The following is a 24,280-nucleotide window of genomic DNA, read 5'->3' as shown; positions in this document are numbered from 1 at the left end:
TCTAGTCACAAACACTTAACTAACCCCTTTACCTTACAATTCAACTCACAAACAATACTATACAAACAAATCCATCTCATAAAACAAATACATCAGCACCTCATTTCACTACTTCTCAAAAACAAAACATAACCCACACCGGCACAATAAAATCTCTCAAGCGCAACACCTCTTAATATTTTCCACTACAAACATGCACACACCTCTCAGACTACACAAATGAACAAACTCCAATGCCAAGCTTCCTCTCTTCCACCACACCTAACACATATACAGCAACACAGCAACTCTGTTTTAACCGCCTCTCATTCATTGGACAATTTAGAACCTTACTACATGACCCACATGCTGCACCACCACCCCTAAGTCCTACACCTTCCACCCTAAACAGACACACAGAAAATAAGCACCATGCCGCACCTCACGACTTCGCTTCTCTACGTCTACTACAGAACAAGGTCACACTACAAAAACAGCACAGCACACCAAATCACTCTCAACCACTGACTCCCCCACCTACACATGCAGACTAATCAAAATGCCTTCTTAGTCTGTTAGACGAGGAACATGTTACAAAACAGCTACACAATTACTATCCTAAAACAGCTAAAAGACACCCTTAGGACACACCTGCTGCAAGCCCACAAAATACTGCTCAATCTTCTACAAAACATAGTCACACTATCGCCAAAGGACGTTCTCTAAACTGTCTACTAATAAATGGTCGATCTCTCTCTAAAAGCAAACATCGCATCTACAAACTTCTCACTGACGCAAAACCTGACATACTATTCATAAGTGAATCATGGTTGGGGGATTATACGGCTCCAGTCATGCATGAAGCCGTTCCTCTAGGCTATCAAACGATGACGCAAAATCGAATAGGCAAAAGAGGAGGTGGCTTAGCTGTTGTGTTCAGACAATCAATCAATCAATCAATCAAAGCATTTATATAGCGCACTACTCACCCGGAGGGTCTCAAGGCGCTAGGGGAGGGGGGTCCGCTACTGCTCGAACAGCCAGGTCTTGAGTTGCTTCCTGAAGGTGAGGTGGTCCTGGGTCAGGCGGAGGTGGGTCGGGAGGGAGTTCCATGTCTTGGCGGCGAGGTAGGAGAAGGACCGTCCCCCTGTGGTGGCTCTTCGAATGCGGGGGACGGTGGCGAGGGCGTAGCCGGTCGATCGAAGCTGGCGTTTGGGGGCGTAGAAGTTGAGGCGGCTGTTGAGGTATTCTGGGCCTTGGTTGTGTAGGGCTTTGTGTGCGTGGGTGAGGAGACGGAAGGTGATTCTCTTGTTGACCGGGAGCCAGTGCAGGTCTCTCAGGTGTCTCTTCTGGAGTTTGGCGGTGGTTCCGGCGTAGAGGGAGTTGCCGTAGTCCAGACGGCTGGTGACGAGGGCCTGGGTGACCGTCTTCCTGGATTCGGAGGGGATCCACCGGAAGATCTTACGTAGCATGCACAGGATGTTGAAGCACAACGAGGAGACGGCGTTGACTTGTCTGGTCATGGAGAGGGAGGAGTCCAGGATGAAGCCCAGGTTGCGTGCGTGGTCTGTTGGTTTGGGTGCCCTGCCTAGGGCGGGGGGCCACCAGGAGTCGTCCCAGGCGGAGGGTGAGGATCCCAGGATGAGGACTTCCGTCTTGTCCGAGTTCAGTTTCAGGGGGCTGTTCTTCATCCATTCGGCTACCTCTTTCATCCCTTCGTGAAGGTTGGCTCTGGCGGTGGCGGGGTCGTTGGTGAGGGAGAGGATCAGCTGGGTGTCGTTGGCGAAGGAGATGATGTTGAGGTTGTGCTGGCATGCGATGTCTGCGAGGGGGCTCATGTAGACATTGAAGAGGGTTGGACTGAGCGAGGAGCCTTGAGGAACGCCGCAGATGACTTTGGTGGCTTCAGATCTGAACGGGGGGAGGTGGACTCTCTGTGTCCTTCCGGCGAGGACACTACATATCACTAAAGCTGATGACATTTCCATAAAAGATTGTGAGGCTCTTTTCATCGATGCAATCCTACACCATCTTCCTCCTGTAACTTCCTGCTCCTTTACAGACCTCCACCTAGCAATGCAACATTCCCAGACATACTTCTAGACACAATTTCAAATCTGATTACACTACACTCCAACCTATACGTTCTGGGTGACCTCAACATTTGGTTTGGCAAAACCAATACGCCTCATCCAAAAACAATCATTACTGGCCTAGATGCACTGAACCTGAATCAGATGTTCACAAACCCACACACGTTGCTGGACACATTCTAGGTGTCATTTTTACAAATACAGAACTAGTTACCTTTCACACAATGACTCCGGTCACATGGTCAGACCACCATTTGCTTGCCTTCCACCATAAAAAAACACTATGCAACGCCCCTAAAACCACTTTACATTCATCCATCTATCGACTGTGGAACAAACTCAATTTGGAACACTTAGAAACACAACTAACATTCAGTACAGATCTAGACACAATACATTCTGTTAAAAAACTATATCAGCTGCCACAGGAAGCTTTTGATATCCTAATACCACAAAAAACACACAACAGAACAAAAGAAAATAAGCACCTTGGAGAAATACAGATATAATAGAGATAAAACAACAAATTAGAAAGCTGCAACATGCCTGGCTCAAAGAAAACACCAATCAAGACAAACTTTGCCTACAGAAAATTAACAGATTATACAAGTCAGCAATCAAAAAAGCTAATAAAAGATACTATTCAGACAGAATTCAAAATGCTTATTGTGCAAATAAAGAATTGTATAAAATTCTCAATGAATTTCGTAAACCAAATCGCCTAGAAGGAGCATATCCCGTTACTCAAGATTTCACAGACAAACTAGCAAAACATTACAGGGCCAAAGCAGACACGTAGGACTCATACTCAAGCACCAGCACTAAACGTTTTCGAAAACAACAATCCAAGAATACTGTAACCCAGCCTCTCAGTTCCTTCCAACACATTTCACACATTGAATTTATGGGACTGGTCAAAGCAAGCAGGCCTGCCGGCAGCCCTTCGGACCCGTGTCCACCCCAAAACTTCATGACAATTCTTCTAAGAACCTCTGCTGCCACACCAGTAATAAGAATCATCAACAATTCCTTAACTACCAGAATATTTCCAGAAGAACTCAAAAAGTCATAGGTACAGACATTAGTGAAGAAACAAACTTGGACCCGCTGAACCCTGACAATACAGATCAATTACAAATGGACCTTTCCTGGGCAAATTAATAGAAGGCGAAGCATTCGCCCAGATGTCAAAATTAATTGAAGATAATGAAATAGTTTCAGACTTCCAAATCGGATTCCATCCAGGAAGAGGCACAGAATCTGCCCTCGTTGCCATCTGGGATGACATGAAGAATACAGTTGACCGCAACGGGGTTGCTGCGCTACTTCTCTTGGACCTCCCGGCTGCCTTTGACATGGTTAACCATGACACTCTGATACAAAGACTCTACGAAGCTGGCTTAGATGGGATCGCTCTAGACTGAATCACATCCTACCTTCGCAACAGAACTAATGTCATCCAAACTGTACTTCACAAAAGCATGGGTCCCTCAAGGCTTTATCATCTCCCCCATGCTTTTCAACATCTACAGGAAGTCATTACCGTCACTGATCAATCAATTTCATCTCACGTGCTATAACTATGCAGATGACACACAAAAACTCCTTCAACTGGAATGCCCCATAGACATTGGAAACGTACCCATTTTCAGTTGTCTCAGAGCTGTGGATCAATGTATGACGTGCAGCCATCTCAAATTGACTGCTCCCAAAATACAAAATGCTCACGTGTGGTGATTTTAAAGATTATGACCCGCTCGCCGCGAGGCCTGATGATCTGGGAACATTGCCTAAAGTATTGAAGGAAGTAAGAAACCTCAGAATGACCATGGACTCCAAGCTACCAATGACTGCCAAAGTGAACAAACCAGCAAGATCAAGGTTTGTTACTATAAAAAGCCTGGGATGAATTTCCTCCATTTGGGATTTCCACACATGGTCCAGGCTACCATCTCTCCTCTTCTGTCCAAACTCGATTACGCCAATAGCCTCTACCACGGATCACCTTTAACGACTATGAAAATACTACCACAGGCTCAGAACCTGGCTGCCAGACTACTCTTACATATAAAACCGCAAGACCACATCTCCCCTGCCTTAAAAACCCTGCATTGGTTACCAGTTGCCAGAAGATCCATGTTCAAGCTGCTTTGTATCACCCACAAAGCAATACACAGAACAGGACCACTCTACATTAGGAATAAAATCATCAAACACATTCAACAAAGAAACGTCCGCTCTAGAGTGGCACCTCGACTCAAAATCCCAAGGTACAGGAAAAAAACAAGGGTGGCACATCATTCTCGGTTCAGGGAGCTAAACTATGGTACATCTTTACCCCCCAACATAAGATTCACAGATAACCACCTTATCTTCAGAAAAATACTCATGAATTGGCTCTTCCCCACATAACCACCATACGCAAACAGAAATATACAGCATATCCCTCTGTATATAAGCCTTTATTTAGACTATAAATATGTACCTATGTACGCATATTGCTTCGTATAAACATGTATCATATTAAAAATATGATATTCATTAGTCCTGCTTCACAAATGTACATATTACTGATAGTTACATTATCCTACGTTTTTCACATGTTTATAAGCAACTGCATACATAAGTAAATCTTATATCATAACTTTTAATCTACAATTGCTTCACTATTGAATGACAAAAAATACAAATAAAAATTAAAGTACAACAACACTTGAAAGCCGGAGTTTATTAAATGCATCTTTATTCTACATATACTACCTTCCTTATGCATATATATGTACCTTACATGTACTTATGTATCCATATGTATTACTTTTCTTCTAATTCAGCATATAAAATGTACTACCCTATTTCTCATCCTATGCCGCACTCAATATATCTTCTACCTCAACTTTCTGACTCATCTCAAACCTCATTTACAATACACTACTCTTTCCAATGCCCTACCCTATTTCTCACCCTATACCTCTATCAATATATCCTCTACCTCCACTCTCTCATTCATCCCAAACCCCATACCACTACTATGATGCCCAAAATAACCTTTCTAGACTCCTCCCTACTCTACCCCTCCTTGCATCATCTCATACCTCTTTTACTATTCAGATCTCCCAAACAAGCCTTTCTAAACCCTTCCCTCTGACTCTTCCCCCTTCTCCTCCCCTTTACTCATCCCAAGCCTCTGCCTACTGCTATGAGCTCTAAAAAAATGCTCCCCTCTTCTATCCCTCCACTATCCTCCTTTTCAATCCAAATAACAGACTAACATGTCCACCACTCAAATGAATATCATATTACACTATACAAATTCACCACTAATCCTTTATGGGTTCTGGAGTAGCGCGCTACTCGCCGAAAAAACACTTCAACACCTCATCAGGGTAACATGCGATATATGAAAGCAAACCTTTTTTTCTCTTCCATCCCTCCACTATCCTTCTCAATTCAAATAACTGACTAACATATCCACAACTCAAATTACTTTCTTATATGTTACTCACCGAAAAAGTGATTTGATGCCTCATTAGGGGTAGTAAGGGATATATAAATGTGATTACAATAAAATACAATCTATTGCAACCCCGATCTTCCGATATTGTCAGCAGCGGTATTGAGGGGGGTGTGAGCGTTAACTGTTTATCTATTTCTCTCGATAGTGTTTGTTGCGCCACTCCCTGGAAATTTTGCTGTACTATGCAAGCGATACAAAATGAAAATAAAATCCCTCGTCTGTCTGACTTACAATGGAGGAAAATCCCTCACTTCACACATCACAGTCTGCCCTCATGCAGTACATGTGATGTAATAATAAACTAGATAAACCTGTATCATTTCGAATTCGCTACTTCCCTCGGGGGCATCAATGCTACCTGGCATTCCCTCACATTCTGTTCTCTAGGTCTCCCTCCCATGTCTGTTTGGAGATTTGGAACACATCTGGACTATTCATTATTAAGGGCCTGTAGACCCTAGAGATATTTCAGTATGATGAACTATGCATTTAACCTCTGCTGGGCTAAATTCTGAGGATTCTCGATATTCCTCAAGTATGGAGTAAATAGGTGTCTCAATTATAGGTAGTGGACGAACTGTTTCCGGAGTAGCCGAATCTGTCTTTTTAAGATCGTCAAAAGATTTAATGAAGTTACAAGTAACTACATCTCTAACCCTTGAGGTACCCAGCATTTTCTATTCTTTAAGTTCTTTCGGATTACCTGATTGTGAGAGTAATGTGTCAACTCATAGTGGAGTTTGACCCATCAATTACCCTGTCTAGCTCATCTGAGCATAACCTTATTGCCATACCTGTAGCATTACATGCATGGTTGTGGGATGTTAGCAATAGGAAGCCCCTTGTAAAAGAAGTCTTGAGCAGGATGATTGCCTGGTGCCCAGAACTCGGTTCTATATGCTGGGTCATTAGAGGCCAAATATTCAGCCATTAATAAAGCCCTCCAAGAAAAATAGACTTCAAACACTTAAAAAATGATACACACATCATTTCATTATTAAAAAGGCCAAAACATTGTAGTCAAATGTATTAAAAAAGTTTAATGAGATTTTATGTGGAAAGTTTTAGAGATATACAGGAAGCACCACCATTTTAATAGGGGGGATCCTCACCATTAACAACAGTCGGTGGGTTTCTAGGGGGTAGAATGTCACGGAGGGAATATTTGTTTACCTCAGTCATTATGGGAACTAAATTTTAGAGGGGAAAAACATCAACCTCAGAGGAAGATTATAACAGTAGGACGAAACAAGGAAAAGCCATACCTTCAGGTAACAACAATCGACAGAGGGCTTTAACAGCATGAGCAAACAAGCCTGACACATATTTTTTACACTTCAGCTCATCTGCAAGTGATAGACCAGGAGAGGGCATGGTTTCAAAGGACAAATCAGGAGTCAGAAAAAGAATTAACTACTGATAACTTAGTAATCAATATTTTACAAAGGAGATTTACCAACCCAATTGCAGACAAAAAGTTAGTATGAGTAAGTGCATTCTGTGAATACCAAAATGAGTAAGTGCATTCTGTGAATACCAAAATGAGTAAGTGCCTTTTGTGAATACCAAAATGAGTAAGTACCTTCTGTGAATACCAAAATGAGTAAGTGCCTTCTGTGAATACTGAAATGGTAGTAAGTTTAGGATTTTGTAGTAAGTTAGTTCTGTGAATCGGGCCATATTTTATTAAGCTGGACACAGAGCTGTATACTGATGAACAAGTTGACACATACCTATCAAGATTGGTTGGAATTTAAACATTTTTAAACCAATCATATCTTTGCTTGAGAATATACTTATTTATAGTCATATCTCACGTATGGGAGACATAGAAAGCACACTAACATGAGAGAATTGGCTAGTCCTCTTTTGATAACCATGGATCCTTAGGACATAAATAGGAAGGAAACAGGGAGGTGGTTTACCACGCTGTAAGACTCGTCGTGTTCACCCGTGTTAAATCTGAGGGTACGTTTTAACCACGTAACTATAACTTTGATTCATAACAGCTCCACATTGGTCCATTTAATACATGGATGCCCAAACAGGAGGATATTTCTTGCTATTAAAGGTCAGCATACTTTAGACGTTGTAATTTTTCAGCAATGCTATGATAGCAATACCACAGATTATCGATTTTGGAAAGAGTCGGTCAACATTCAAGTATTTGAACAGCCCACTTTCATGTTAAGAAAGCTGCAATAAAAAAATTGGCTGGAGGGTGTTGAATTAAGTCACATATGGTTGTGACAGGTATGTGATGGGTACTGACTTTATGACAATCTACCACTTTCGCTATTGGTCAATAGATCGACATGATGGGTATTCTGTATAAATCTATTTATTTGGTACACACCTCAAAAGATATTAATACGGTTAGTATAAATGATCGTTAATGAGTTCAAAAGGTTGAGGTATGACAATATTGGATTTGCTTTCTTTTGTTCAATTAATTTATTTTGTCTTATTTACATTTTTTCAGAGAAATACAGCCCTGATGAAACACCAATCAAGGTTCTAAATGCACTGGGGACTGATAATGCTCATCATGAAAGAAAAAGTCCATAAATCCATAAGTTCATTACTAATTAATTTTTGAGAAAATTAATAAATGTGTAATTTCATGAAAGACTATCTTGAAAAAATATGTGGAATTTTTGTAGTCAGGTCCATTAGATAACAAGATATTATACATTTGAGAATACATTCACACAAAACAGAACGAAAAACAAAAATAAACTCTTCTGGGACCAATATTAGCACAGGAGGGAGACACTGTTCAAGGAAAGGAACAGTGCAGATCCATTACTTGCTAATACACCTATAATCCAAAGGTGCCCCTCAAGCACAATGATAACTACGTATAACAGGATAACTATAGGGATACGATTAGTGCACAGATTCTCACCCAAAAAATAAAACCTAACCTAAGCTCCCACATTTGGTTTCCATTTTCTATTCTTCATGACTTGCACTCCCAGGTATTGGAACCCCTGCTCTCCAATTTCCAGGCAGGCACGGTGAGCCTATTGTTCCACATCAGGTGCCACTGTCACTGGAAATATCATTGTTTCGGTCCAGTTTACCTCACATCCGGAGAGGTGTAAATTCATTCTAAACAGGGTTGGATTAATGCACAAATGACTTTCACAAGGTGGGTGCAATTCTTTTTGACCCTTCTAGAAACCGTTTTAGGACAGGTCTTCTGAAAAAGCTTTTGCATAATTTTCCTCTGGTGTAAGCTTCGATGGCAGCAAGGTGTACCTTTATGCCTGAGTAGTTGATGTGACTGTCAAGAAGGTGAGTTAGAATCATGATCACTGTTTCTTGTGTATTGATTGCGTTCATTTGGTTGTTAGTGTTGCACCAAGTGGTGTACCGCTTTAATTTGCGGGATAGCATTGTCTTGTAGTTTGTTTTCTGACCTCCTTTAGAATTTCCATTGTATGTTGAGGCAAGTTGAAGTGGCCAAACTCTACATATTCAGGTGCCAGGCCACTAGGCGTAATGTTGCTGGCTATGGGTGAAAGATTTGGCCCTGTTGCATTGTTAGTAGGTCCTTGTCCGCTCTGATTTTAATTATCTGTCCCTTGGACAGTTCTAGCAGACTTGTGTACCATGTTTGTCTGGCCCATTGTGGAGCAATGAGAATTAGGTTTGTCCCTGGTTGTTTTGCTTTTTCCAGAACTCTTTGGATTAGAGGTGTGGAGGAAAAGCGTAAGCAAATGTCCCTGACCGACCTAGTGACAGGGCATTCCCTTTTGACAGGTGGTGAGGAAACATCGAGGCAAAGAACTGGCATTTCTTGTTCTGTATTGTTGCAAACAGGTCTATCTCTGGGGTTCCCCAGAGTTTGAAGATGCATTGTACTGTCTTGTGCTTCAATTTCCACTCGTGGGGCAGTTGTTCTGTTTGCTCAGAAGATCTGATGTTGTGTTGTATACTCCTGGTAGATGTATTGTTTGTAGATTGATTCTTTGAGAAATTGTCCATTGCCAGATCTATTGTGCAAACTTGCTTAGCGGAAATGGCTTAGCACCTCCCTGTTTGTTGAGGTAGAACATTGCGATAGTGTTGTCCAATTGAATCAAGACAGTCTTTGAGCGAAAGTGTTTCTGGAACGCTTTCAATGCTAGGAATACTGTTTTCATTTCCAAGTAATTGATGTGTTTATGGAGTCGAGGTTGTTTCACTGTCCTCGTACCTTCAGTGGTTTGAAGTGCGCTCCCCACCCGTTAAGGAATGCGTCTGTGTTGATTGTCACAGAAGGAGTTGGGTTTTGAAAAGGTCTCTCTTGTGCTATGTTGTAGGATGCCCTCTATTGTATTTCTGCTTGCAGCCTGTGCGTAACAACCACTAGATCCTCCCAACTCCCTGTGGCTTGTGACCAGTTGTTGGTAAGACATGCCTGGAAGGGGGCGCATATGTAGGCGGGCAGGAGGAATGAGAGGGATGCATGATGCCATCATGCCCATGAGCTTCATGACTCTCCTAAATGTCAGAGATTGACTCTTTCGGTAGAGAGATGTTTCTTGTTTGATCGCTTGTATCGTTTTTTGCGTAGGGTAAGCCTGTGCGAGTTTTGAGTTCAGTCTTGCACCTAAAAAAGTATTTTCCCTTTCTCATTTTGTGAAAGATTTCTTGTGATTTATTGAGAATCCTAATCTTTGCAGCGGGTGGATTGCTCTTTGAACATGGCTGAGACATGTTTGTTTTGAGTTTGCCTTTCTTTGCCAGTTGTCCAGGTAAGGGTGGACGTGCATTCCATCCTTTCGCAGGTGTGCAGCGACTGAGGCTAGGCACTTGGTGAAGACACATGGTGCTGATTTTATCCCGAAAGGGACTACCTTGAACTGGGGTTCTGTTTCCTTGTGTAGGAACTGGCGACATTTTCTGTTTTTTTTGTTTCTTGGGGATGTGTAAATAAATAGGTGTCCTTGAGATCTATTGTAGCCATGTAATCTCCTTTTTGAATTTATGGGATTATTTCCTGGTGTAGTCATATTGAAACGCTGTGTCAAGATGAATTTGTTTATGAACCTTAGGTCCAGGATTGGTCTTAGTGATAGTCCTGTTTGGGGACTAGGAAATACGGAGAGTAGTTTCCTTTGAAAAAGTCCTGTTTTGGTACCAATTCTATTGCTTGTTTATAAAGACAGTCTTTAATTTCCAAATTTAACTTTATGAGTTCTGATTTGAAGAACCTTCTTATTTTTGGGTGGTTTGCTGGTGGTGTTTTATGTCAGTTCTATGCAATACCTGTATTTTACCAAATTAATATCCAATTGTCTGTGGTGTTCTTTCGCCACTGTTGTAGTTACTGTGATATTCTGCCTCCCACTGGTGTTGTGTATGGGTCTTTTCCTTTGCAAGAGTCAATTTGAGCCATTCCCTCTTCCTCTAGAGGGCTGGTCACTGCCTCTTCCTCGAAAGGACTGCTTTGGTTGTTGTTGCCAATCCAGGTAGCATGCTTGCTGGATTGTTTGTTTAACATTTCCTTGGCCCTGTTGTTGATGTGACATTTGCTGTCCCTAAACAAAGGTTCCTCTTCCTGTGTTTGTTTTTTTGCCGTTAAACCCTCCTCTTTTGAAGGTACCTCTTTGTTGTAGGGCTCCCATGGCTCTTACAGTTTTGTTATCTTTCTTAATCTGCTGGAGAGATTCATCTACTTCTTTTCCAAAAAAAAACTCCCCTGTAAATGATCTGTTAATGATGGAGGTTTGAACCACCTGCTTAAACCCAGATATTCTAAGCCAGCATGCCTTCTTAGAGTGGTGTCTGTGCACATCTGTGTGCTGGCAGTGTCTGCTGCATTGAGCGCTGATTTAAGGCATGGGTTACAGATGTTTTTGCCTTCTTGGACAGTAGATTTAGACCTTCTCTTGTCCTCTTCGTGGAGCTTGATGATGAGCTCCTCCATGTCATCCCATTGCTGGTGTCCGTACCTGTTCAGCAGGGCATTAGAGTTTGCGATGCGCCACTGCACAGCTGCTTCCTTTTCCATTTTTCTGCCTACCATATCCATATGTTTGCTTTCTTTTTCTGGGAGTGGTCCACTGTTAGAGAGGGCATTTGTTCTTATCCTGGCTGTGGTAACAATGATGGAGCCAGGCACTGTGTTTCCCTTGATATACTTAGGGTCCTTGGAAGAGGGTTTGTACTTTTTTTTTACGCTTGGTGTTAGCCCCTTGCTTGAGGCTGGATCCTTAAAACCTTCTTTGCCTTGGTCCAGGATGCTTGGTAGCCTTGGTAGGTAGTGAGTCCGTTATTGGCTGGATCTAGTGTTTCTAAAAGGAAGCATGTGTCTCCCTTTTCCTCTTTGAGGGGAACTCCGATAGCGTCAGTTGCTCTTTATACTAGGCCTTCGTAGAAGGCTATGTCATCTGGTGGAGATGTCTTTGAGGGATAAAAGCATATTTCCTCCTCTGGGCTTTCAGTGTCGAGGTCATTCCAAGTGTACTCAAAATTTTCAGAGGCGTCCTCTTTTGGCGCCTTCATGTCTTCCTCAAGATCTTCATCGCGAGGTTCAGGGGTTGGAAGTGACTCGAGAATCTCCTCTTCTTCCCTTCCGGCATCTTTCACACCTTCGGCATCGACATTGTCCGCTTCGGCGACTGGGATCTTAGGAACTCGGAATTCCTTGAGTGAGGCGTCAAACTCCTTCTTTTTCAGGTGGAGCGTAACCATTTCGGCTTCCAAGCCGTTTCCTTTTTTTCACAACTTCGAGTGGTCTCTCGGCGTCGAAGACCGGAGATTTTCTTTTCTTGCTTGCACTTGCCTCTGGTTTCGACTGAGTTGCGGTTCCCTTCAGGGGTTCATGTTTGACTCTTATTTATGGCGTCTTGTGTAATTTTTCCTCTTCGGTGTCCCTTGAAGGGTTTCCGTGGGGATCCTTGGATCGCGGCTGGCCTTCGTTCGACTTTTTCTTCCCCGTCGGGGCTGCCTTAGGCTGTACCTTATTATTGTGGCTCTTTGGTTCCGACGGATGTGTATGGCGTCTTACCTCATCTGTCTTCTTCTCTGTATCCTTCGCAATCTTTTTGTGGGCGTGGGTTTTTTCGTAGTCTCCCTCTAGAATTTCGACATCCGATCCTTTGTGCGTCGATTCTGCTGGACCTCCCTGGTCCTCTCCTTCACTGGAAAAGCCTAGCTACTTCATGGAAGGTTTTTTAAATACCTGGGACATCGTTGCGTAGTCGGCCTCTCTCTGCTGTTGGCGTGTCTTGAGAGTTTTCGGCTGGGACACCGCGCAGGCCTCACAGTCTTTGTCCTTGTGGTCTCTGGGCAGGCAGAGGTTGCACACGTTGTGTGGATCGCGTTGTGCGAATTTGTGGTGGCACTCAGGCAAATTTGAAAGATGTATTTTCCATGGCCCCTACCTCGCCATTTGAAAACCCTTGATGTCTTTGGTATTTGGGGTGTTGTTCTCAGAGTTAAGCTTTTCTCTCCGGTTGTGAGGTCAATGGTCTCGACTTTTATCTTCTTTCAGGAATTTTTCCTGAAAAACTTTGGAGCGTCCCGTTTTGCTTCCAGACCCAACAGCAGGAAAAATGAAGATGGCTACCATGCACAACAAGCACCAGAGCGCCGTCTGACATAACACAGGGGCAGTTCCTGCCACCAAATGGTGGTCGACGACACCCAAATCAAAAAACGTTTTTTTTTAAAATAACTATTCCGGACCCAAGCACTAGATGGCAGAATGATGCACAGCATGTGATTTCAGAGAAGGATTCACGCTGCAAAACATTCTGCAGCACCCAGCTTGGTCATCAACATAAGCACTGTCAATCTACATTCTTGGCAAGGGGTGTAATGAGCTATCTCAAATGGCACACTGAGATATGAACTTCTTTTGTGACCTTTAGTGAGGATCCAGGTTGCTGACGAGAGCAGAATCTACCTTGATGACTATTTATGAAGGGTTTCTCAGCATGCTGTGGCTTTTGATAGTTTCAAACGTACAACATATTCCAATGCCCGGGTAAAGAAGCTAAGCCAACTAAGACAAGAATATAGAGCAACTTACTCCGCAGATCACTGATAGACAACAAGTCGCTGTCAACAAAACACTTTAAAGTAAGGCTTCGGAGGTGAAACCTTATGCGTATTAAATTTGGAATACATCTAGCCCTTCTCTGACAAAGAAGCAAGACATGTTAGGTTAAAAAGAGAGTTGAAAGCTATACTGGTCCACCAGGTCTTCCAGAGGCAGAGATTTGGCAGCCGAACATTCTCTTTTTAAGCTCATATCTTCAGAGACCAATTGCCCGCTTTATAACCCACTTTGAGAGCTTTAAAGAATGCCTTTAATGCCCGTTTGGTGTTATAAAACGGCATGCAAGTGATGGCAACAAAAAACTGATTTAAAAAAATACACAATTAACCCCTAAAATGAATACAAAATGGCCCTAATATGCAGATGGTTAGCACTACAGCATATGCTTTATTTTAATTCAGCATAGGCGGACAGTTGAAAGTACAAATGGATCTATCTCAGAACATCATAAAATCCACAATGATCGTCTAAGCTATTTCTCTGGTAAATAATCAGCTATACAGCTCTTAATAGGTTGGAAAGGCCACATTTACTTCCTAACATCATCCACTGCTTTTTTGAAGACATTGATCATAAGAAGACATGGCTCTAGATACATTAGGTGTTCATAAACAAATAAGATAGCGAATCAGGCATTTATGATTTAGCTCCCCAAATTTGAACTCAATACATAACCAATACATGAGGGCATTTTAATATTGTTGGGTAACATATGAACTATAAAAAAACACAAACAATGTTGTTTCCTGCATACATTCTGTGTTGTCGAAAGTGTATCCTGTACTTCTGCTGGACCTACCGAGGTTGACTACTGTCCTCTTCATTGAGTATTTATGTGACAAACACTAGCGGCCGGTCCCTGTGGTTGTAGGCCCATACCTGTAATTCTCTTGTTTTTGCACAATAAAGTTTTTATTAAAAAAAAAACCACAAACAATTTAATATTTAAATGTTAATTTTATATTCCAATTTACTTGCCTTTTTGGTCTATGTTCAACTAAAGACAATTAAACAATCCAAAGATTCACTACTGAGCATTAGAAGGACCTTCCTTTCACATGTGCACTGTTCTTTTCTGCTGAGAGAACTTGGTGCATAGACTTAATCAAGATATCTTGATCGGTGGTTTGTTTTTTCCACAGCAAGAGACACAGCAAGAAGTTAATTCTAGCAATAAAATTGATGAGTAACAACCAAAGACAAATTATCCTTATCTAGTTATGATAGAGAGCGACTGTTTTGGAAGATGTTCAATTATAAGAGACTGGTAGCAACAAAATTAACCTCTCTCAATCACATGTGTACCGGACAGCATCTGCACATGGCTTAAGTGGGTCTTGTTTCCAGCCACGCTTACATAATGTTGCCTGTCTATACATAATGTACATGCTATGTAGTAGAAGGAAATCGGTAGACTTGTCTTGGTAGAACTTTTTAAAATTGTTAGAGAATTATGCAGCCCAACTAATCTCTCCGTACACCTTACTCCATCACAGGAGAACTGTAATAAGCTCAATGATTTTTTCTGTGAAAAAATTGATACCATCTATGCCTCTTTTCCAAAAGCAAGGACGGAAAAAAATGAACAATATGTACCAACTGCTGCACATACTGTCTGTCATACTTTTGGCCCTTTTTCAGAAGAGGAAGTAGAAAAAGCCATGCTTGAGGTCAAGTCTGGTTCACCACTTGACCCATGTCCACATCACATTTTCTCCCAGCTTACCCCTGTAATATGTTCAGTAGTTACCAGAGCATTTAATCTCTCCCTTAGTTCTGCCGAATTCCCAACATCATGGAAACAGGCCCTAGTTACCCGTTTAGTAAAGAAGGCTGGGGCAGATGTTAACAATCCGGCCAATTACAGACCAATATCCCAGTTACCTTACTTATCAAAGGTCATGGAAAAATTGGTCAACAGACGACTCTCCACATTTCTGGAAGTTAATGGTCTGCTGGACGCTTCACAGACAGGGTTTCGGATAAATAACAGCACCGAAACTACACTCTTGGCGGTGACAGACAGTATTAGAACCAAGGTGGATCAAGGTAGTACAGTCGCTCTGATACTCCTTGATTTATCAGCGGCTTTTGATACCGTACCCCACCATCAATTATTGAATACTCTGGCAGAGAAAGGAATTCAAGATAAAGCACTTGGATGGTTACAATCGTTCCTAGCGGATCACACCCAATCAGTTCGCCTGGGTGACTATACATCCCCTCCGCGACCTATAAAATACGGAGTTCCTCAGGGGGCGTCGTTGAGCCCAACTCTGTTCAACGTGTTCGTCTCCTCGTTGGCAACCATCGGCAAAAAGTGGGGTGTCGAAATGTGCTCCTATGCGGATGACACCCAGCTGATGGTCACCATTGATGGAAATGATGACTCAAAAACTAGATTGACGAACTGCCTGGCTGAACTGGCAATTTGGATGCAGGACCATTGTCTTAGACTTAATGCTGACAAATCTGAAATTCTACTGTTCGGCAGAGGCACACATGTCTGGGACAACAGTTGGTGGCCGAGCGATTTGGGCTTGCCTCCTAACCCAACTATAAAAGCTAAAAACTTAGGAATAACACTGGATAAGGATTTATCCATGAAATCTCATGTTTCCATAGTTTGCGGCAGAGGCTTCGGCCTCTTGAAGATGCTCAGACGACTATTCCCTTGGGTTCCGACAGATTGCAGGAAAACACTAGTCCAATCACTATTGATGAGTAGGTTGGACTACGGTAATTCACTGTTTGTGGGAATGGCAGACTACCTATTTTCCAAATTGCAGTTGGTTCAGAATGCCGCTGCCAAAGCCATCTGTAATAAAAGAAAATACGACTCAGCCAAAAAATGCATGCGTGAGCTCCACTGGCTCCCAATGAGACGACGAGCCATTTTTAAACTGTTGTGTATTTCACACAAAGTACTTCACAATACAGGCCCCATCATCCTACATGACATGATCAGATTTCATAAACCCTCTAGAAACCTACGATCTATGACGTCAGGAAGAGCATCCATCACCCGAGCTCGGACTGTCAGGATGGGAGAGAGGGCCTTCTCTCACATTGCCGCAACAAAGTGGAACGAGTTACCTCCTAAACTCAGAACTACTGACTGCTTCCTTTCATTTAGGAAACAACTAAAAACATTCCTTTTCCCCAGGCCAGATCAATAATTTCCAATCAGTGCCGCCGTTAAGTCACTTGCAATTCTTCCTCAGCGCCGGGATGTCCTTTCAGGATGAATGTTAGCGCTTTACAAATAAAATAAATACAAATACAAATACAAAATTATGCAAATAGTTTTCTTTCTTAGTTTGTTTATTGTGAATGTGGCACAAATGGAAGAGGCTCTACTGGATCAAAACATTATGTACAAGGCGCCAAGCCCTGTGAGAAGGTTGTACATTACACATTAGGCACATTGTTAATGGAAATCCAAGCACAGTTTGCAGGCGACTTCATACCTGTGGTGTGTCCCTGTTTCTCACTTGAGTGCTGTGTGAGATCAATCGTCCTGTCAATTTGAAACACGCTCAAGTCTTCTTCATCTAAGGCAATATCTCCCCAAAAGGCAGCTGAAAAACATATATAAAAGTTAATTGCACTATGAATTATCCAGAAGGAAATATCTTTATTTAACAAGCACTGGCGTTGCCAATAGGTCTCGCAGTAGGAAAGTTGGAGCTATTACAATTGCAAATAACAATGCCTTTTATTTTTGTTTTCATTTTAAAAACATAAAGGGCTTTGTCATTTACAAAACCAATAGCTCCAACTTTCCTACTGCGAGACCTATTGTGCACTGCACAGTGTGGGTGTGAGTGGCGTTGCGTGGGTGAGTGGCGTTGCGTGTGTGAGTGGCGTTGCGTGTGTGAGTGTTGTTGCGTGGGTGAGTGGCGTTGCGTGGGTGAGTGGCGTTGCGTGTGTGAGTGGCGTTGCATGTGTGAGTGGCGTTGCGTGTGTGAGTGGCGTTGCATGTGTGAGTGGCGTTGCGTGTGTGAGTGGCGTTGCGTGTGTGAGTGGCGTTGCGTGTGTGAGTGGCGTTGCGTGTGTGAGTGGCGTTGCGTGGGTGAGTGGCGTTGCGTGGGTGAGTGGCGTTGCGTGGGTGAGTGGCGTTGCGTGGGTGAGTGGAGTTGCGTGGGTGAGTGGCATTGCATGTGTGAGTGGCGTTGCGTGTGTCAGTGGCGTTGCATGTGTGAGTGGCGTTGCGTGTGTGTGTCGTTGCGTGTGAGTGAGTGGCATTGCGTGGGTGAGTGGCGTTGCATGGGTGAGTGGCGTTGCGTGGGTGAGTGGCAAGTTGGAAGTTCGGTGGTATTATATTTACATAAGGCAGAGTGAAGTTCCCTCCTAATTCTGGCATATAAACATATATTCCCAGCATAGGTTTTATTTCAAATGCAGTGCTACGATGAATGAGCGCCAGGTCTGCTGGTGTTTCGAAAACACTGGTTGATTGAGTCTTGGTGTCAAAAACAACTGTGGAAGATGCTAATAATGTAATTCACTTGTGGTGGGTGCTGCACAGATGATGAGACAACAACAAATACACGTCTGCGAAGAATAAAGCTCTAGAAAGACCCTGAAAAGAGAGGCGGCCCTGAGTCAGCTTCTTCAGCACAGCAAAGGACAGTTGGCTTCCCCACACTGGCAGATCTTCAGGCACCGCCGACTAAGGGGTCATTCAGCTGCTGCTGCAGGATTATACGAAAGACATCCCTGCCTGCTTCAGAATACTACCAGGGAACCCTTGTACTCGGATCTCTCTTTGGAGAGATCAAAGGCACAAACTGATCACGGTGAAACATCCTTGGCGAGCACGAGAACAAGATGAAATCGAGTCAGAGACCTTGGGGAAAACAAGCTCTTGGCATTGCTAAGATTAGGGGGGTGGGGGGGGAGGGGGGAGAAATGCGGCTCGGGAGCAAATGGTAACGAGCGCGTGAATGGGAAGAGCCGTGGGAGGTGGGAGGGGAAGTCGGAAAGTGCGAAGTGCAGGCGGGGGGCGGGGAGTGGATCCTTTGAAGTGTATGTGGCTTTCATGTGGAGTTCTGGGTGGGGTGCAGCCTGCGTGAGGAGGTGGTTGGTGTGGTTGATGCATAGATACCGGCCTCTATCTGGTTGGTAGGTGTGCGGGCAGGTGCAGGTGTCATGAAATCGTATGTGGCCGTGTCCCTGCCTACCTACTCTGGAAATCGGAATGGCCCGAGGGTGGGGAGTGTGGGCCTGGAGGGGTTTGCCGGTGATGGGCAGATGAGTCACTGCTGTGGATGAGCTGTGCCAGCGTCCCGGAGATAAGCATTAACCCTTCACTGCCCAGGGCTGCACGAGGAGGATACTGCCAGTGGCGGGAGGCTGCGAGAGTGGATAGCAGTAGAGAATCGAGGTCTGCTGCGGGGGCACTCAGTGGTGGGCGAGGGGAAGTTGAAAGTTCTGCGCAGCACGCGTGCCTCCACCTCGAAGCGCTTCCTGCCCTCGGGCAGGCTGTGTTTTGTCCCCGTCGCGCGCTCTGGCCCTGGTCTCGGGAAGGCCCGGTATGAATGGATAGGAGGAGGGCACTGTCACAGGCTTGTGAATGGATCTATCAATTATCAGTGACGCTGCGTGTGCTGACGTCTGGCACCGCTTCATTCACCCTGTAGAGCGGTCTCGCGGCTCGACGTGGTGCATCCCGCGCACTCACGTCTGAGGAGCGCCAAGAACAGTCAATCAATGCGAGCTACGGAAACCCTGGAAGCAGCAATGATCTAGTTATTGAGTCTGCACTACACACACGCAGCTGTGCGCGCAGGAACAATGCCACAGTCCTGCCCCGCCCAAGTCTCTGATGGTAATAAAGAGTTGAAATGAATCCATATTTCTTTAGTTTTCCATGCCCGTCTTGCATGGTAGGGTGGTGATAGCTACACAGTCCTGCCCCCGCCCAAGTCTCTGATGGTAATAAAGAGTTGAAATGAATCCATATTTCTTTAGTTTTCCATGCCCGTCTTGCATGCTAGGGTGGTGATAGCTACACAGTCCTGCCCCCGCCCAAGTCTCTGATGGTAATAAAGAGTAGAAATGAATCCATATTTCTTTAGATTTCCATGCCCGTCTTGCATGGTAGGGTGGTGATAGCTACCCATTCCCCCTGACGGTTGTAAGTCTGAGAACTGTGCTGGCAGAGGCTGACGGGTGACATATTCTGAACCCCAGGAAGCCGCTCTCAGGGCAAGGCTGTGTTTGCGGGGAGAGAGAGAGGGGATGTGCTGGTGTGGGAGGGGGGAGGTGCTGGTGTGGGAGGAGTGCTGCTAGGGCAAGGCTGTGTTTGCGGGGAGAGAGAGGGGAGGTGCTGGTGTGGGAGGGGGGAGGTGCTGGTGTGGGAGGAGTGCTGCTAGGGCAAGGCTGTGTTTGCGGGGAGATAGAGGGGAGGTGCTGGTGGGGGATGGGGAGGTGCTGGTGTGGGAGGAGTGCTGCTAGGGCAAGGCTGTGTTTGCGGGGAGAGAGAGGGGAGGTGCTGGTGTGGGAGGGGGGAGTTGCTGGTGTGGGAGGAGTGCTGCTAGGGGAGGAGAAGCCCTGGCCGTGAATGCGCGTGCATGTTTGCTCACGTGATTCACGTGAACTGCAAGAAAACTTCGGGGCTGAAAGCCCTTGGTTTGAAGAGGATTTTGCCGACTTGAATTCTACCCATTTCCCATTCCTGCAGAATGGTAAAGGCGAGACCTAAACAATGGCACCCCATTACAAAACACAACTTGCAAACTCATATACTGTATAGCTCAAACCATAAAGCGTAAAGTGCCTCATTTATCATTTCACTAGTCTGTCATACAGGAATTACAAGCTACAGTAAAGGAGCCTCCCAAAAACTTTTGTGAGAGAAAGTCCTTAAACTATATGTAGAAATATGTAGAAGTCAATTTGTGCTATTGGAAGTCGAAGTCCCTCATTACAATGGCGATAGGACGCATGTCCACCCGCCATCGCCGCAGGCAGGTGTCCGTCCGACAATGTGTTGGTGGTCCCACCTGCCCAATTATAATAGGACCGCAGAGCAGGCGGCAGTAAAATGCCTTTTTCTACAGCTGCCCAGGAAAAAGGCAGCAGCATAAGCCACTGTAGAAAAAAAGGCACTTTGTGCGTATCCATGCACCGTGTACCAGGCACCATGTGGTGTCTGGCACACGGTGCATAGATGTGTGGGAGGGCACTACATGTGCCCCCCCAGGCCACTTAGCAGTGGCCCACGGGGGACGGGCCCTGCTTTGGGCCCTCAAAGACCATTTCCATGGTCAGAACGCCATGTAAAGGCTGAGGGAAAAGGGACATCCTAATCCCTACGGTGGTGCCTGCGCAGGAACCGCCCCATTGTAGGGATAGGATTCCAACCACCGCCCGACGAGATCCTTGATACTGTATGAGGCAGGGTTCTTTCCCCCGACCACTGTGCTCCGACCACTGGTATTGTAATCCCGCTGTTGGAATGTTGCCCTGGATGACGGTGAGGCAGTCACCGACTCCCTGTTGGTGGCAGTCCCACCGACATCCAAGTTTGGCTCTGAGTGTTTTCATGCTTAAACTGGAAAGGCAAACCATGTAATATGAGACTTAAACGTCAAATCAATGAAGGCACCTCTCAGGGTCATGTTCAAGTGATGTGTGTTCATAGACATGTCAAATTTCAGGCTCTGTCTTCTGACAAATCGTTGCTTATTCTACTTACCTATCAGATCTGGATGACATTTTCTCTAAAATTATATTGATAAAAATGTAGTTCTAATTAACTAGGGCACGTTGTAATAAATGATGGCTAAATTTTAAAAAGCGCTGTTTAAGACATACTGGGAAGTCATCATTCAGAGATAAATTTCAAACATCATCATTTGAAAGGGATTATGTAGAGAAAATAAACAAGCAATATATTCCCAAACTTGTGATATAACTGCAAAGAAGTTTTGTGAAACAAGATTTTAAATCATCAGCATTGGTTGCTCCGGGGTTAATGTTTTCAAGATGACTTTTCTTTTCTTCCACATGTGTCACGGCAGCAATTAGCATCCTCCGAGGGACATAGCATGTATGTACAATTTGCGATTCCTAAATTGCGATTCCTTAATTTTCGCAATTTAGGAATCGCAAATTCCTACAATGATGCATGTGGCTGCTAGTCACTGTAAAATACACCACTGAACTCTATGACAGTCTATTCTGCAACACTGCACCATCTGCCACTGGACTCTTTGCCACCCTTCTCTATGTCACTGGACTCTATACCACAGAAGTCTACTCTGCACCACTCTTCTCTATACTAATGCACTCTATGGAACTACAGTCTGCATCACTCCACTCTATATCATTGCACTGCACCCTGCACTACTCCACTCTGCACCGCTCCACTCTATATCACTGCACCCTACACCAGTCCACCCTAATCTACTCTGCACCACTGCACACTATGACAAGGCACTCTAATCTATGTCTCTGCACTCTGCGTCGCTTTACTCTCCTCTGCAACAGTCTACTCTATGCTACTGCACTCTGCACCACTGTATTCCACTCTGTGATATACCACGCTACGCCACTCCTCTCTATGCCACTGCACCCTACACGGCTGCACACCATGCCTACACCACTGCTCTCTATGCCACTTTATTCTGCACCGCTCTACTTCACCCCACTGCACTCTGAACCACTGCACCCTTAAACCACTCTACTGTACACCACTGCACTCTATGCCAATGCACTCTACACTACCTTACTCAAAACCAATACACTCAACGCCAATCCCCTGTACGTCATTATACACTACTCTGCAACACTTTATGCCACTTCATTCTTTGCCATTGCCATCACAGATTTTTTCATCTCTAAGGTGGAGTGTATTCATGAATCCTTGATTACTCCTCTGCCATCTGCTGATTCCCTACCGATGGATACTTTTAGCAGTCCTCTTCCCTCTCCCTCAATGCACATCTACGACTGGCTATTGTTTGATGACATCACTTTCTCATCGTGCTTGAACAGTATCAGGTCAGACTCCCCTCGGGACCCTGTTCCTATGAAAATCCTAAAACTGTTGGACCTCGAACCACGGAGAGTCCTAATGAGACTTCTGAATACATCTCTTACAGAGTCTATGGTGGCACAAGAGTGGAAGCATGCCATGGTCGTTCCCTTGCTGAAGAAGACCGGCGCGGACATCACTAACTTAGCCAATTTCAGGCCCATGTCCCTGCTGCCTGCATGTTCTAAAATCTTGGAACGACATGTGAACACTCAGCTTAATTCGTTTGTCGAGAACGTGGGATATCTACATCCATCCCAATCTGGGTTTCGCGCACATTACTCCACTGAATCCGCACTCCTCGGGGTGACGGAGAGGCTTTGGCACGGTATCGATCGCGGGGAGACCTTTGCACTCATCCTTTTGGATTTGAGTGCAGCGTTCGATACCGTGTCTCATTCCATTCTTCTTGACTCTCTCCGCTCCCTTGGTGTTGCTGGATCTGCGCTGGCCTGGATTGCCTCCTTTCTGAGTGAGCGCACCTTTCAGGTGTTTTCGACAGAAGCTGAATCTGCTGTCTATTCCTCGGCATATGGCGTCCCCCAGGGGTCGATTCTCAGCCCTCTGCTGTTTAACATCTATGTCAGACCCCTTGCTACCATCGTGGAGGACGACGGTTTGACAATCTATTCGTATGCCGACGACACGCAGATTGTGTTCTCTCTCTCCAGCAGTGAGGGCCATGAGGTCTCTGCCTTGAAATCTGGCCTGTCACGCGTTGCTGCTTGGATGCATGACCATCTGCTCAAGCTCAACGGTGACAAAAACCAAGGTTGTTATTTTGGGCAAGCATAAAGATCTGTGGGGACCTCGGCATTGGCCCTGTGATATGGGTCCTTTGCCGAATCCAGTCCCCGTAGCCCGCAACCTCGGCTTCCTCATTGACGACAGGCTCTCTATGAGACAGCAGGTAACAAGGGTCGCTGCAATCTGTTTTTCCACCTTAAGATGGTTGCAGAAGATCCTATGGATGCTGCCTCGCTCTACTCAGAGAACTGTCGTCCAGGCTCTTGTGATCTCCCGCATCGACTATGGGAATGTGCTTTATCTTGGGGCCGATAAGGCCACTATAAATAAGCTTCAGGTGGTGCAAAACTCGTCAGCTCGTTTATTATGTAATGTACCCCGGAGATCTTCCGCAGCTCAGGCTCTGCGTGACCTTCATTGGCTTAAGGTCCCGAATCGTGTAAAATTTAAAACTTTATGCCTTTTCTTTAAAATCAGGCAGGGTTCTGCCCCTAAATACCTACAGAACCTGGTTCAAGTCTATAAGCCTGGTCGCTCTTTAAGATCTTCCACTAGTGGCGATTTTTCTGTTCCCAGAATTAAACTGGCCAAAATGGGGGGCCGCTCGTTTTCTTATCTTGGCCCAAAGATGTGGAATGCTCTTCTGCCGGCCTTGAAAGCCGAGACTGATCTCCTCCCTTTTCGTAAAAAATTGAAGACCCTTCTGTTCAATTAATCCCTCTGCACTGTTTGTTCTGTTTTGGGCCTTTTGCTTGTTTTTCTTTCTTTTATCTATCCCTGGCGCCGGGAAACCCATTGAGGGTAGCTGTGCGCAATATAAGTTTAAATAAATAAATAAATAA

At 44.6% G+C, this 24,280-nt stretch overlaps 1 protein-coding gene across 1 annotated transcript in view; it reads right to left on the bottom strand.

The window, feature by feature from the left end:
• Positions 1–24,280, bottom strand: part of TLL1 (tolloid like 1) — a 390,413-nt gene that overhangs the window by 242,779 nt on the left and 123,354 nt on the right. Inside the window, exon 2 of the mRNA XM_086962398.1 lies at positions 17,116–17,226. Within this exon, the coding sequence (XP_086818524.1) occupies positions 17,116–17,226 (111 nt within the window). The remainder of the gene's footprint in view (positions 1–17,115; positions 17,227–24,280) is intronic.

Source organism: Lissotriton vulgaris, chromosome 3_1, assembly GCF_964263255.1.
Source record: "Lissotriton vulgaris chromosome 3_1, aLisVul1.2, whole genome shotgun sequence".
In the NCBI taxonomy this organism is placed as follows: Eukaryota; Metazoa; Chordata; class Amphibia; order Caudata; family Salamandridae; genus Lissotriton; species Lissotriton vulgaris.
This window is presented reverse-complemented; position numbering and strand designations above follow the sequence as displayed.